The following is a 13,465-nucleotide window of genomic DNA, read 5'->3' as shown; positions in this document are numbered from 1 at the left end:
CTCCCCCTCCCCGCGCCCTGCCAACCCACGCTCGCCTGCCCGTCCCACGCAATGCGAAATAGGTGCGCCTGGTGCCCGAGGAGGTGGAGGCTCGCGGCAAGGAGATTGCTGACCTCATCCGCCGCAACGGGGAGGAGCTCGCGCAGAACGTGGAGACGGTGGTGGACAAGGTAAGGGGTGGTGGGGGTTCAGGCGGGGCGCACGCGCGCGCGTGTGTGTGTGTGTGTGTGTGTGTGTCTCTGTGCGTGTGTTGCGGCGGGGATGGGACGCGCAGCAACACTCTTGATTCCCTCACATACACATGTGAGCCTGAATGCTTTCACGTGTGCGTTGACGTGCGCCCATGCACGTCCGCCCCGGCCAGAGCGCACGCGCCTTCCTGCGGCCAAACCCTCGCCGCCCCTCCGCCCGACGCCCGCTCGCGCCCTACGTCCGCCCGCGCGCACCCCGCGGGCCAGGTCGTGCGCGGGGAGTATGGCCGGGAGATGACGATGGCTGCGGAGCACGTGGCGGGGAACATGGACAAGGCGGTGTCGTCATTCATCAGGTGCGGCTGCGGCGCGGGGCGCCTCAGGTCCTGCGGCGCAGCGCCCTCGGGAGCGCGGGCGCGCCCCGGCCCTGCGCCGTCGCCGATCGCTGCTCTCAAACTACCAACTCCCCTGCCCACCTGCAAAATCGCCCCCCCCTCCCCCGCACACCTCCTATGCTACCGCATCACCCCCGCCCGCCTCTCACTGTTTTCACTCGATGTCCACCGCCCGCCCCCGGTCAGGTCCTTCGAGGAGAACTACACAAAGTTTGAGGCCGCGATCCGCAAGCGCGTGGACTGGTCCGGCCGCAAGAAGAGCGAGCAGCCCACGCTCGGCAGGGCCAAGGGCGGCGGCGGCGCCGTCGGCGCGGTCGGCGCGGCGGTGGAGGAGTGGGGCGGGCGGCAGCTGGGGCCGCGGCTGGGGCCGGCGCTGGCGGCGAGCTCGGACGACGACAGCGAGATGAGCCTGTGATCTGGATCTGGTTAGGTCTGGTCCGATCCGGCCAGATGTGGGCCGGATCCGGCGGGCTCGTTGGATGATGGATCCTGTTCATGAGTTGTGGGCGCCGGCGAACATGTGGGATGCGAGACCGGGCCCCCTGACTCATGTGTATGAAGCCAACCAAGAGCCTCACCCTTGCCTCGGGCGGCGCGGCGGCCTTCGCCAGCCGCCGCGCCGCTGGGCCACGTGCCTCCACGCGCCCGCCTGCCGCCGGTGGGGCCCCTGCTCCCTTGCGCTGGCGGTTGCGCGCGGAAGCTGGCCGGCGCGCGCCCCCTTCCTGTGCGCCCGGCTCGGGCGACCCCGGCGGGCAGCCGCCCCACCCTCGCCCCCCGCGGCGCCCACGCCTCATGTCATTGCTGCCCAAGCCAACCTCGCCGGTTGCTTGGGCGGTCGGCCGCCCGTTTCGTTCGCCATTTGTTTCCTGGTCTGTTGTTGACGTCGGCCCTTCTGGCCTCCCTGCCCTCTGCACTTCTTTTGCGCCTGCTGCTGATGTCAGCTCGGAAGCCGCACCGCACGCACCGCGGGCCCCGGCCTTCGCACGCGCTCGCATCCGCATCCGCCGCGCCCTCCCCAGACGTCCGCGCGCGCGCCGCCGGGCCCGCGCCAGCGCCCTGCAGGCTGCTCTCCGGCCTTCCGCACACGGCCCGCGCACGCACCTGCGGCTGCATCTGCGGCTGCACTGCCAACGCCAGCCTCTTTGATCATGCAGCTCCGCGCCGGCAGCCGCCGGCAAGCGCCCCCCTCAATTTGCGACATCACACGACATCAATTGTTGCCTGGATGCACCCAACGACCGCGGGGGGCCGCCCATGGGCGGCTCACACCATGCGATGATCCGATCAACAGTGTGGCAGCGATGCGGGCCTGAGGCGTTGTTGACTTGATGATGTGGCGCCCTCGCACGGGCGCGTTGCTTTTGTTGCGCACCTTTCGTGGCACCCCTTGCTGAGGCGGCGAGCCGGTGGGGGGGCCGGGCGTGCGCCCGCCTCCCCGCCGCTGCGTATGCGGGCCGTGCAGGTGCCTGCTGGCCCCTGCGTGGCTGCGTACACCGTGCAGCCGCGGCCGCTGTCTGTGTGCCCCCACCACCCTTCCCCGACCTGCCGGGCTGTCGCCATTGTGCCGATTCCGCCGTCTCGCGCACGCGCGCTCTCTCGCGTGCACTAGAGGGCAGTGCTCTTCTCCATTGCGCGGCCCTCTGCACTCCCGTGTGTGTAACAAGGCCCCTCTCTTGCTTTCAAGGTGGACACATGCAGAGGCTGTCTGCAGCGATTCCCTTCACGCCTGATGACGAGACAGGACAGCAAATCTCTTCACCACTCAACCGCTTCTGAAGGGATAAGTCAGCGGTGGAAGGTGTCCATCTCGACTCTTGATGAAACTTCTACAACACCACCTTGCGGCTTTGAGCACACCAGCTGCTCTGCTGCTCTCTCTCCCCAGCTCCGGACGCGTCGGCCTGAGATTCCTGAAATACACCCACATAGCTGCTCTTTTGAGTCCTTGCCCGCTCAGCTTCTTCGCTGCTCGCTCAGCTTGTATTACACCTGAGATGCAACACACACATCACCTGCTGCGGCGACAGCAAGCACGCGGCCGGGCGCTGCGGGGCGAGCGCCGAGGCCGCCCTGCAGCCACCGCCGCAAGCCGCCCGCCGCCGCCGCAACCGCCCGCGCCGCGGCCATGGCGACGTGCGCCAGCACGCCGCGCCTACAGGCGGCGACCGCGGCGACCGCCCTTCCGGCGGGTGGAGTCGGTGGGGATGGGGGTCACGTCCTCTGCGGGTTGGGGGCGAGGGGCCGTCAGCAGCGGGGCGGAGGGTGAGTGATGCGTTGGACGTGGGGCGCAGGCGAAACGAGGCGGCAACGGCCGCTGCTTGCCCAAACCACGGCAGGCTGGTTGCCGTGCTGACCAAGGGCCCCGACTGACGTCCACAGAGTAGCTCTGGAGGCTCGCGGGCAGCGGGGGAGTTCCAGGCCAGGGGGCTGCTGAAACGGCAGGCCCAGCGGCGCTCACCAATGCGGCCGATCTTCATGCCAGCGCGCGCCAGCGCGCGCAGCGCGCTCTGCGCGCCGGGGCCGGGCGTCTTGGTCTTGTTGCCGCCCGTGGCGCGCAGCTTGATGTGCAGGGCGTTGATGCCCAGCTCCTGGGGTTGGGCGGTTCGGGTTGCGCAGTAGGACGATGTGATTACGGGATGGGAATGGGTGGTGTAGCGGGAAAACAGGGCCGCGTGCTGCTTCGGCAGCAGCAGCAGCCGCTTCATTGAATGTGACCTGAAACTCCATCGCCGCCACTCCTGGTGCTGCTGATGCAGCCGCTGCTGCAGCCGCTGGTGCCGTCCACTGCCGCTGCCGATACTGCGTGCCATGCCTGCCGGCTCCTCGGATTGCCCCGGCCAGCCTGGCTGAGCGGTTCTGCTAGCTGCAAACGCAGCCTCGGGGACACCGGCTGCACATCTCATCGCCCGTCCAACAGTTCCAGCATCGCGAAGCCACATGCTGCTTCCGCAGCTGCTGAGGAAAATTGCACTGAAATCGCTGCTGCTCGATGGCGCTCGATGCAGCACTGCGCGCGTGCAGCATGCGCACACAGCATGCCGCCGGCCGCCGCTTCATCCCTAGCAGGCCAGGTGTGCACTCGCAAGCCCAGTAATCCGATGCAAATGCCCCTATTTCTTTCTCTTCGCGCACCTTGCAGCGCGCGGCCACGTCCTGGGCCGCCAACATAGCAGCGTAGGGCGAGGACTCGTCGCGGTCGGCCTTCACCTTCATGCCACCAGTCACGCGCACCAGCGTCTCCTTCCCGGACAGATCAGTGATGTGCACAAAGGTGTCGTTGAAGCTAGCAAAGATGTGGGCCACGCCGAACACCAGCTCGCCCTCGCGGGTGGCGGGGCCGAGGGTGACGTTCTCCTCAGTCTTGGGGGCAGTCTTCTTGGGGGCCATGGCTGCTGGGTGCTAGTGCAGGGCACACGGGGCGGCCTCACTAGCGCGAATGCAGAAGCACAGCAGAGGGCTGCTGTGAACGCACAGGGCAAAAAGGCCGAGTCTACCGCGTCTTGGTGCTTAGAGGAGGCGCGGCATGCGAACAGAAACCCGAGGGGCACAGGTGTTGCGAGACAAACTGGGTCCGAAATGGCCTGTAGACCCCCTCATATGTGGTTTTCCTTGACGCTGTGCAACGCAAAGCTAGGACCCGTTCCACCACCCAGACAAAGTAGAGCTAGAGTAGATCACACATCTAAACAGTGTGCTCCACGCAAGCTTGTTCACAACCTCAGCCTTGCCATCAAGAACGGCTCTCAGAGCCAAAGGTTATAGAATCCAGCCGCCTGGCCTGTAGCGTGCGGCCACGCACGCACAATCGTGCGGCACGACCACAGCGGCGCATTAGCCGCGCCACCCATCCCGCCTTGCTGCTGCCAGGGTGGCGCACACTCCAGCAGCACAGGAGCTTTCACCTCCCCACGCCGCGCCCTCAACCAGCACCAGCAGCAGCAGCAGCAGCAGCAGCACCACCACCATCATCGCGCGTCAGCGTCAGCAGCAGCGGCAGGCATGAAGCAGCCGGACGCGTACGATGATGTGGCGCCCTCGGCGCCCTGCGCCATCGCGCCCGGCGCCACCTGGCAGGGCGCGCCCCCGCCCGGCTTCTCGCCCGGCCACCCGCCGCCCCCCGGCGCCGGCCTGCCCGTCAGCCGCGCCGCGATGCAGCCAAACCACTCCATGACCGGCGCCACGCCCGGCTGGGGCGGCGTCCCGCCGCCGCTGCCCCCCGGCGCGGCCGCCATCGGCCCCGGCGGCGTGCCCTACAGCTACCAGTACGCCTCCGCCCCCTCCCCGGACCCCACGGCGCCGCTGCTGACGCCCGCGCCGCACTACCGCGCCGGCCCAGCACCTCCACCGGGCTTCGGCGGCGCCGGCGGCGGCGGCTACTTCGGTGGCGGCGGCTACCCAAACGGCGGCGACTTTGGAATGGGAACAGATCTGCTGTATGCTACCCGCGCCATGCGGCACGGGTTCCTTCGGAAGGTCCTCGGCATCGTGTGTGCACAGCTGCTGCTGACCGCGGCGATCGCCGCGCCCTTCCCCTTTGGCCCTGGCCGCGCGTGGCTCAGCCACAACCAGTGGGCCGTGCCGCTCGCGGCGATCGTCACGTTCGGGACGCTCATCTGCCTGGTGTGCAGCGAGTCGGCGCGGCGGTCGTTCCCTTCCAACATCCTGCTGCTGGGAGTGTTCACTGCTGCGCAAGGCGTGCTCGTCGGCGTCTCCTGCGCGGCATACAGCACGCCGACGGTGCTCATGGCGGTCGTGATGACCGCGGCGGTGTCGCTGGCACTGGTGCGGACCCTTGGCGCTCTGGGCGCTCGAGCCTCTTGTGCGGCGAGACGGGGACGGGCTCAAGCAGGGGCCAGCAGTGCCGCCGACCTGCCCAGAGTGATATGTGTGCATGTGCGCTAGGCATCAAGCGCTCGCGAATGCCTCTCAAGCAACACCCCCCGACTCTGGCTACGGCCCCGACCCAACCACTCTCCTTTCACCTTTGACCGCGCGACAGGTGGCGTACGCAATGCAGACGCGCTACGACTTCACGGCCTCTGGCGGCATGCTCTACAGCGCCGTCTGGATCCTGCTGCTTGGCACACTGGCCAGCGCGCTGCTGCCGCGCCTCAAAGTGCTGGACCTGCTGATAGCAGGCAGCGGCGCCCTGGTTTTTTGCTGCTACCTCGTTTACGATGTCCAGGTGGGGGGGGCCGGGGGAGGCAGTTTCCGCGTTGTTGGTCCAAGGTTAGGGATCGGGGGGTTGAAAACGGAGCACGGTACACCCGAGCGTGTCACACATGCAGCTGTGGGCGCGGGTTCAGCCTGCGCATGCGGCGGAGCGTGGAGCTCGCAGGCCGTGCAGGCGGCGAGGGCACGCAGGCTGTGAGGAGGGTGCAGCGCGAGCGGCCACGGGTCCCCGGGCGACGGCGTGTGCGCCTCATGCAGCTGCAGGCAAGCGCGGCCCTGCCCTGCGCCGCCCAGCCTTTTCAGACCCCCCTCTCTCCCCTCTCGCGCCTCGGCCGCGCAGCTGTTGATATCTGGAGAGCACTCAGTGTCCATCTCGGTTGACGAACCCATTGTGGCGGCCCTCAATATATACGTGGACCTGATAAACGTTTTCCTGTTCATCTTGCAGCTGTTGGGGCGCGAGGACGACTGACCGACGGGCGCACAATCGCACACGCGCCAGAGCAGGCGGTGCAACAGGCGGCAGGGCTCGGGCCGCGGGGTCGCGGCGGCGGCGCTCACTGACGCAGCGGTGGCGCCGGCCAGGGCACCGGCTCTAGTTTCTTGTGCGCCCGGCCGTACGAGCAGCCCTACGGTCTCCGAGGCGGCCGCGCGGCGGCGGCGCCGCACGTGACTCGACGCAACGCAATATTTTGACGATTGAAGCAGGATGGCCCGTCAGCGCTGGCAGTGAATTGCCGGGGCCACGCCATCAGAGATGGCCTCCCCTTGCACCTGACGCTCTCTTTGTTACTTTTGAGAAGAGCACCCGAGCGCCTCGCTCAAATCTTGGCGTTGATTGCTGATTCGAAGCTCGTGCACGGCTCATGCATCAAAGCATTGCCCCCACAGAACCGCCTGAACGTCGCGCTCTGTGTGCCGCTCCCCTTGCCTGCATCCCCCCCTTGACAAGTTGACATTATGATTTTCCTTTGTATCTCTGCAAGCAAACTCCACAACTGGCGCCCGCTCGGCCGATCGACGGTCAACTCAACAGCAGCACTTGCTTGGACTCCAACCATCTTGGACCAGCGCGTTGCTTCATTATGTAATCCTTTCATTGCAGCTGCGGTGTGCTCTGGTGGCCCAAATGGGTGGCGCTGAGGGGCGGAACTGCGATAGCAATTACATTCGAGCGGCGCACGCTGTGCCGCCGCTCGGGTCACCGCCGGACAGGGGGCGCCGTTGATACAAAGTCAGCACCAGAGGCAGGCTTGGCCCGTTTTGAGCACGGGGCAGCAGCACGGAGTCCAAGTTGCAGGCAGCTTTGCGCTTGAAACGGCGCGCGGCGGCGCGCCCGGGCCTCGAAGCGGCCCTTGCCGGTTGCGTGCACAAAGGGCCGGCGAGGGCGACATGGCTGCAGGGCCCGCAGCCGGGTGGCGGCCACAGTTGACGCCCCAAACTGCGCGCCTTGCAGACCTTGATCGCGCCTGCCGTCTCCGAAACGCCCCGCGCGTGGAGAAGCCCCCCAAACTCTATGCAAGCCCTGCCTCTCATCGCAAAGCCGCGCCCCCGCGGGCGCCCCTCCCCCTGCTGCACAAATCCGGCACCGATGCTCGTCAAGAAGAAGAAAACGCAAACCAAGTCTATTCTAGTCTGCACGCCGCAGCTGCAACCGCCGCCGCCGCCGCCGCCGCCCGCACGCGGGGGGAAACGGCCGTCACGCCGCCTCGTGCACGACCGACAGCACCTGCTCCAGCGACGCCCTGACCTCCTCCACCAGAAAGAACGCCACGGTGCTGCCCTTGTAGTACACGTAGTCGTGCGCGCTCGGCGGGTAGATCAGCTTCGCGGGCCCCTGCACCTGACGCATCTTCACGCCGGCCTGCAGCCAGCGCTTGAGCAGCTGCGGGCGCGGGACGCAGAAGCCCGCGCGCGCGCCGGCGGCCTGGGCGGCCGCGCAGAGCGCGTAGAGGAGGCCGACAGACACATTGAGGCGGTCCGCACTGCTCCAATGCAGGTCCTGCTGCGCGCCGCCGCCGCCGCCGCCGCCGCCGCCGCTGCCGATAGTCGACATGCCGCTGATGAGCTGCCGCTGCTGCCGCTGCTGATGATGTTGCTGCTGTTGCTGCTGCTGAGCGGGCGACCAGGAGGATTCCACAGAGTGGAGGGACCCCGCGGCGTCGTCCAAGGTTGCGGGCACCAGTGCAGGCCGCACCGCGAGGTTGTGCGGGATCTGCGGGGGCGAGACGTCACGGCTGCGTCTTGGCGGGTCCGCAGGCGCCGACTGCGAGCACCGCTTTTTCGCGAAACTACCCACCCCCACTCATACGTTCTCTGCTGGCTGAAACACCCACACCCCCCCAATTTAAACTCATCAGTGCCTAAGTAACACTCCTGTGTGCCTCCGCCATCACGTACGGCCTTCCTCACAAGGCGACCCCCTGCCTCTCCCTGCAGCATGCCCGGCGCCACCTACGCCAGCGCGTAGCCCCGCCTGCCCTTACCCTCCACCTACACACACACACACACGCGCGCACACACACACACACACGCACACACGCAAACCCACTCACTTACACACACACACACACCTGCAGTCCCCAGAGCTCCAGCCGCTGCTCCTGCCCCGCCCCCTCCAGCTCCTCCGGGTTTTCGAAATCGAATATGCAGTCCGCAATCAGGCTCGTGCCCATCGTCGCCATGAGGCAGCCGACCGCGGGGCCCACGGCCTCGCCCATGGACGCCTCGCCGGCCGCGACGCGCGCGAGCGCGTGCTGCAGGCCGCCGGGGCCGCCGCAGTTGACCTGTGGCGCGGGCGCGGCGGTTGCGCGTGCGCGCTTGGATCCCTTTCCTACATGCCTCCTTGGCCCTTAACCCTTGCATGCACGTTGCTGTCGCCCCGCCCCTTGCTCCAAGCCGCAACGTCGCGACCACTCGCCCGCCCAGCGCAGAAGCCGAAAAGACAGTCCCTGCACCCCGACCTCTGATCCCCGCCTGCTCGTCTTCCATTCCCAAATCTGGATCCACCCACCTCCAGGCGGCCGAGCAGGTAGCACATTTTGTCGCTGGCGGGCAGCGCGCTGTTCGCCGGCAGCAGCCCAACCACGTCCCTGAAGTCCTCCGCCGTGGCCGCTGTAAACACCGCCATGCTGTCATGGTGGTTGACGCGGAACCTGGCGAGCAGCTGCGGCGGCGCGACGGCGGGGATGGACGGGGCGGGGGGCGCCGTGTCGGGCGGGGGCGCCACGGCCGCGGCCGGCGCGTCCGCTGCGCTGCGCTGGGCGCCCTCGTCGTTTGGCCGCGGCTTGAACTCGAGCTGCACAAACGGTGAGAAGGGCCCCTCTGCTTGCTGCTGATGCTCCTGCTGCTGCTCCTGCTCCTGCTCCTGCTCCTGCTCCTGCTCCTGCTCCTGCTCCTGCTCCTGCTGCTGCTGCTGCTGCTGCTGCTGCTGCTTGGGATCCGGCGCCGCTTCCGCTATCTCCTGCACCGCCGCCGCCGCCTCATCCGGCCCATCCGCCTCGTCCGCCATGGCAGCGGCCTGCTGCTGCCGCCGCTGCTGCTGCTCCTGCTGCTGCCGCTCCTGCTGCTCCCGCTGCTGCTCGGGCGCCTCGGGGGCCGCCGGCGCCTCGTACCCGGCATTGTCCGGCATCTCATCGGCGGCGTCGGCGCCGCTGTGCCAGGCCTTTATCAAATCGCCGCCGCTGGTGGCGATGGGGGAGGTCTGCATGCCCTCGTCGATGCTGGCAGCTGCGGTTTTGGCGGGACGTGCATTCGGTGGGTTTCATGCATTTGGATCTACTGTGCGGAACGGCAAGACTGGTGCTGATGAGGCGCGCTGGGAGGCGCCCCATACCCATGGCCGGGGCCACCACTGCACTGCTCGCTGCCAGTGCCAGCAACAGCCCGCAGGCGTAAGCGCTCGCACGTCCTGCCGAGCAGTGCTCGGCAGAACCCCTGCTTGGGCCAAGCAGGTGGCCCTGACGGGGAGCCTTCTCCTCGGCCAACCTTACCCCCCCCCAATCCCCGGGACACCACGAGACACCCACCCTTGCAGCGGATCTTTGCGGCCGCCAGCCCCTCCTCCCCGGCGCCTGCGCCTGCGCCCGCAGCCAGCGCCCAGCCGCCGCCCGTGCCACCAGCGCCGCCGCCGCCAGACAGTCCCTCCGTCTGCACGCCTGCCTCCGGGGCGTCCCCCTCGGGCCCCTCCTCGAGCAAGCAGTCTGCCTCGGGGCCGTGCCGCACCATGAGCACCTCCGCCACCGACGCGCGGCCGCCGGCGCGGCCGACGAGCACGGGCGGCCGCGCGGGCGAGCCGCCGGGAGTGCTGCTGCTGGCGGGCCTGCGGCGGGGCGGGGGTAAGGGGGCGCCCAGCGTCGGCGCCGGCGGCCCGCGGCTGTTATGAGCGCCTGCACCCGGAGACCGTAGCGACCACTCACCCTCCCCGTAGAGCAAACAGGCAGACGAAGGTGGGTGAGCTTCCATCCTCGAGCATTTGCCTCAGGAATGCAAAGCAGGTGCAGGTGCGCTAGCGTTTTTGCGTTGGTGTGGCGCGGGGCGCCGCCGCGCCGTTCCCACCTGGACTTGCGGGGCGTGTACACGTCCCTGGGCGACGCGCTCGCCGCCCGCCCCGCCCCCGACACCGGGCTGCCGCGCCCGCTGCCGCTCACGCCCGCCGCGCCGCGGCTGGCGGTCGTGGGGCGGCTGTACCCCGGGCCGCTGGCGGCGCCCTCGCCGTCGGCAGCGCCGCCCCCGTCCTCCTCGCGCTTCCTGAAGCCCGCCAGCGTCTCGTCGCCGATCACCTGCCGCGGCGTTCATGTTTAAACCCACGTCAGCGACAGCTGGAGATCGGTGCCTCAACGCTGCTTGGAACCCAGCAAGCGCGAGTCAGGCCATCAGGAAGCTGCCACCACCCCACCAAGGGAACTCAAAAGCCACCCCGCGCTTTCTCTCGGGCCATGCATCAACTGCCACCGCCCTCACCGCCTCTCTGCCGACCGTCAGGCCCTGGCTGCTGGTGAGCTTGCGCCGCAGCTCGTCGTACTGCATGATGCGCAGCCGCTGGAACCCGGGCTTCTTCGACTCGGCCTCCTTCATGGCGCGCAGCTCAGACAGCCTGCGGCGCAGGGCGGTGCCGCTGACGTGCATCGCGATTTCCCCGAAGCGACCGCCGCCACGCTCCAAGCTCCCTGCCCTCACTCAATGGGCCGTTGATTTGCTCGCCTGCTGCGTTTGCGAGCGCATACCGTATGCATCCGGTGCGGCCCCCGGCCCGAGCCGCCCCGCATGACCCCAGCGGCAGCACCGACCGAGGGACCAGGGACGCGGCAAGCCCCCTTCCCCCCCAAAACACACCCTCAACCCCAAGCCACGCCGGGCCCGCACCTCTTCTCCGCGACCGCGACCTTATCGGCCTCCCTCTTCTCCCGCATCTCCTTCAGCTTTGCGTGATCCTCCAGCAGCGCCTAGGGTGCGAATTTCGAGTCAGGGGTTGGATGATCAGAGTTTGGCGCCTCGCTGCTAGTCCCCAACGGCGCGGCCTGGCCGTATGTGGGCCGCCAGGCAGTAGGGCACGGGCGGCGTTCTGCCGTAGAGGGCTTTGCATAGACGCGGCGGCGACGCACCAGGACACTTGCTGCTTTGCGTGTGCACATGTCGCCGGAATTCAAGGTGTGGATGCGTGTGCATGTGTGTGTGTGTGTGTGTGTGTGTGTGTGTGTGTCGTGAAGCCGCCACCTGGATCTGCACCATGCCCATCCCCGCGCCGCCCTCTGGCAGCATGGGCAGCAGGTCCTCCTCCAGGGTAGAGTACTTGGCCGGCAGCGGGGTGTTCTTGATGCGGCACGCCCTTTGGGGGACAGGGGGAAAGGAGTTGATGTAGGTAGGCGTGCATATGTATGTGTGTGCGTGTGCTTGTGCGTGTGTGTGTGTGTGTGTGTGTGTATACCACAGAGGCTGAGCCAAGAAGGCAGCGATGTACAGTGTTGTGCAGCATGCTGTCCGCAAGGCTGGGCTGCCAGACTGGGCAAACACACGCGCCACGCAGGCCTTCGGAGCCCCCCCCGGCGGGACGGCAACCTCGGGCCGGCCGCACACCCTGCAGGTGTGTGGGTGCGGGCCGGGAAGCCCCCTGCGCCTCCCCCTCCCCTGCCCACCTGTTTGCGTATTTGAGGGTGTTGGCCGTCTCCTCAAAATCGGCCTCGCACGAGCTGATGCAGCTGATGAGCACCGTGAGGCTGTTGCCGCCCAGACTATCCTGCAGCAGCCGCGTCAGCTTCGAGTCTCGGTACGGGATGTGCGCCCGCCGCGCCGCGCCGCCGCCGCCGCCCGTGGTGAGCGCGCCGCTGCCGCTGCCGGCGCCGCTGCCGTTGCTGCCGGTGTGCGTGGCGTTGTCGGGGCCGGTGCCGCCGCCAGCGACGGGCTCGCTCAGGGCGACGATGACGTTTCCCAAGGCCAGCAGGCCGCTGTTGATGTGGGTCGCCTCCTTGAACGCCTGTGTCCATCAGTGTCGCAGGGCGCCGCGTTTGTGGAACCTCGGCAAGCAAGGCGCTCAGCTGCCGGCCGTGGCCACAGGGCAGATCGCAAGTGGCCAGCCGCCGCCCCGTGCGTGCAGCATACCCAGTGCCCGAGGCTCAGACCCGGCGACGCCAGGCCGCGGCGCGCGACTCAAAGCAGCGGGCCGGCGCAGCGGCCGCCGCCGCGCGCTCTGCACACCTGCCCAGTGACGCCGCTGCGCTTGACCCGCTCGCTGCCCGCCAAGTCAACGAGGTGGAACTTTGACTCAAAAGACGTTGTCCGCACCTGTGTTGGCGATTGGACGGGGCATAAACAGCACGTGTGAGTGACGTAACTCCCAAGGGGTTATGGCAGTGACAGATGCGAGCACAGGCTGTCGCTGCCGGCCACCGCGAGGTATCTCAAACCACTCGCATTCGGGAGAGCCGCGGCACGCGCCCGCGCTGCCGACCCCGGGCGCGCCCGCGCCGCCCCCCGCGCCGCACCTTCCCGCTGTCCTCAGACACCTCCACCACCGTCCGGTGCAGCACCACGGTGTATATGGCGTGGCTCCTGCTGCTGCGGTCGTTCATGCGCGTGCTCGCGACGCTCCTGTTTTCGCAGCACTCATTGAAGAATGAGATCAGAGCCCCCACGTCTTCCACAACCACCTGGTTCACGCCCACCACCTCGGGGACCACCCTGCCGTCGCGCCCGACGGGCCGCTCCGAAATCCGCACCTCCTCCCGCTCGCCGCCGCCGCCGCCGCCGCCGTTGCCGCCGCCGCCGCCCCGGTCCCGCGGGGTCGAGGCGCCGCTGCCCGCTGCGCCGCTGCCGCTGACGGCGCCGCCGCCAGTGTACAGCGCGCCGGCGGGGAACGGGCCCGACAGCAGGGCAGAGCAGCGGCGCTCCATGCCGCTGGGCCGCTCGGGGCTGCTGCACTGGGCCTGCCGGGAGACGAGGGCCGTGTATATGAGGGACGTGGCAAGCTGACACAGTGGCCTTGCACACGCACCCCATCCTTTACGAAAGCCACCCCAAAAGCGAGATAGGTGTCAAGTCGCCCAACTCGCCACACTTCGGACCCCACGCCGCCGCTGCACCGGGGGCGCCTAGCCCGGCCCCGCGCCGCGCCCAGGCCTCCCAGCCCCACCAGCAACAACCGCCCGCCCCTGCCACAGCCGCAGACGCTACCCTCTGCTGCACGCCCGCACCCCCGCCCCTGTCGCCGCC

The 13,465-nt window shown here is 68.5% G+C and overlaps 4 protein-coding genes across 4 annotated transcripts; 2 read left to right on the top strand and 2 right to left on the bottom strand.

The window, feature by feature from the left end:
* Nucleotides 1-491: 491 nt before the first annotated feature.
* Nucleotides 492-1,001, top strand: MNEG_8192 (hypothetical protein; the record flags this gene model as incomplete). The annotated part of the gene is made up of 2 exons (XM_014043338.1): nucleotides 492-547; nucleotides 773-1,001. 2 exons carry the CDS (start codon nucleotides 492-494, stop codon nucleotides 999-1,001), a joined length of 285 nt encoding a protein of 94 aa, XP_013898792.1.
* Nucleotides 1,002-2,738: 1,737 nt separating this feature from the next.
* Nucleotides 2,739-3,973, bottom strand: MNEG_8191 (40S ribosomal protein S14-3; the record flags this gene model as incomplete). Its single annotated transcript, XM_014043337.1, has 3 exons — nucleotides 2,739-2,806; nucleotides 3,045-3,174; nucleotides 3,719-3,973. 3 exons carry the CDS (start codon nucleotides 3,971-3,973, stop codon nucleotides 2,739-2,741), a joined length of 453 nt encoding a protein of 150 aa, XP_013898791.1.
* A 612-nt stretch (nucleotides 3,974-4,585) lies between these two features.
* Nucleotides 4,586-6,230, top strand: MNEG_8190 (hypothetical protein; the record flags this gene model as incomplete). The annotated part of the gene is made up of 3 exons (XM_014043336.1): nucleotides 4,586-5,368; nucleotides 5,586-5,771; nucleotides 6,099-6,230. The coding sequence occupies 3 exons, from the start codon at nucleotides 4,586-4,588 to the stop codon at nucleotides 6,228-6,230; spliced, it is 1,101 nt and encodes a 366-aa protein (XP_013898790.1).
* A 1,227-nt stretch (nucleotides 6,231-7,457) lies between these two features.
* On the bottom strand, nucleotides 7,458-13,146 carry MNEG_8189 (Kinesin-like protein KIF27; the record flags this gene model as incomplete). Its single annotated transcript, XM_014043335.1, has 11 exons — nucleotides 7,458-7,871; nucleotides 8,332-8,544; nucleotides 8,772-9,487; nucleotides 9,787-10,079; nucleotides 10,316-10,539; nucleotides 10,721-10,853; nucleotides 11,123-11,202; nucleotides 11,474-11,585; nucleotides 11,893-12,230; nucleotides 12,452-12,538; nucleotides 12,739-13,146. 11 exons carry the CDS (start codon nucleotides 13,144-13,146, stop codon nucleotides 7,458-7,460), a joined length of 3,018 nt encoding a protein of 1,005 aa, XP_013898789.1.
* Between the last annotated feature and the right edge of the window lie 319 nt (nucleotides 13,147-13,465).

This window comes from Monoraphidium neglectum (genome assembly GCF_000611645.1).
Source record: "Monoraphidium neglectum strain SAG 48.87 unplaced genomic scaffold scaffold01528, whole genome shotgun sequence".
Classification (NCBI taxonomy): Eukaryota; Viridiplantae; Chlorophyta; class Chlorophyceae; order Sphaeropleales; family Selenastraceae; genus Monoraphidium; species Monoraphidium neglectum.
Note: the sequence above shows the minus strand (reverse complement) of the source record. Positions and strands in the feature narration are given on the sequence as shown.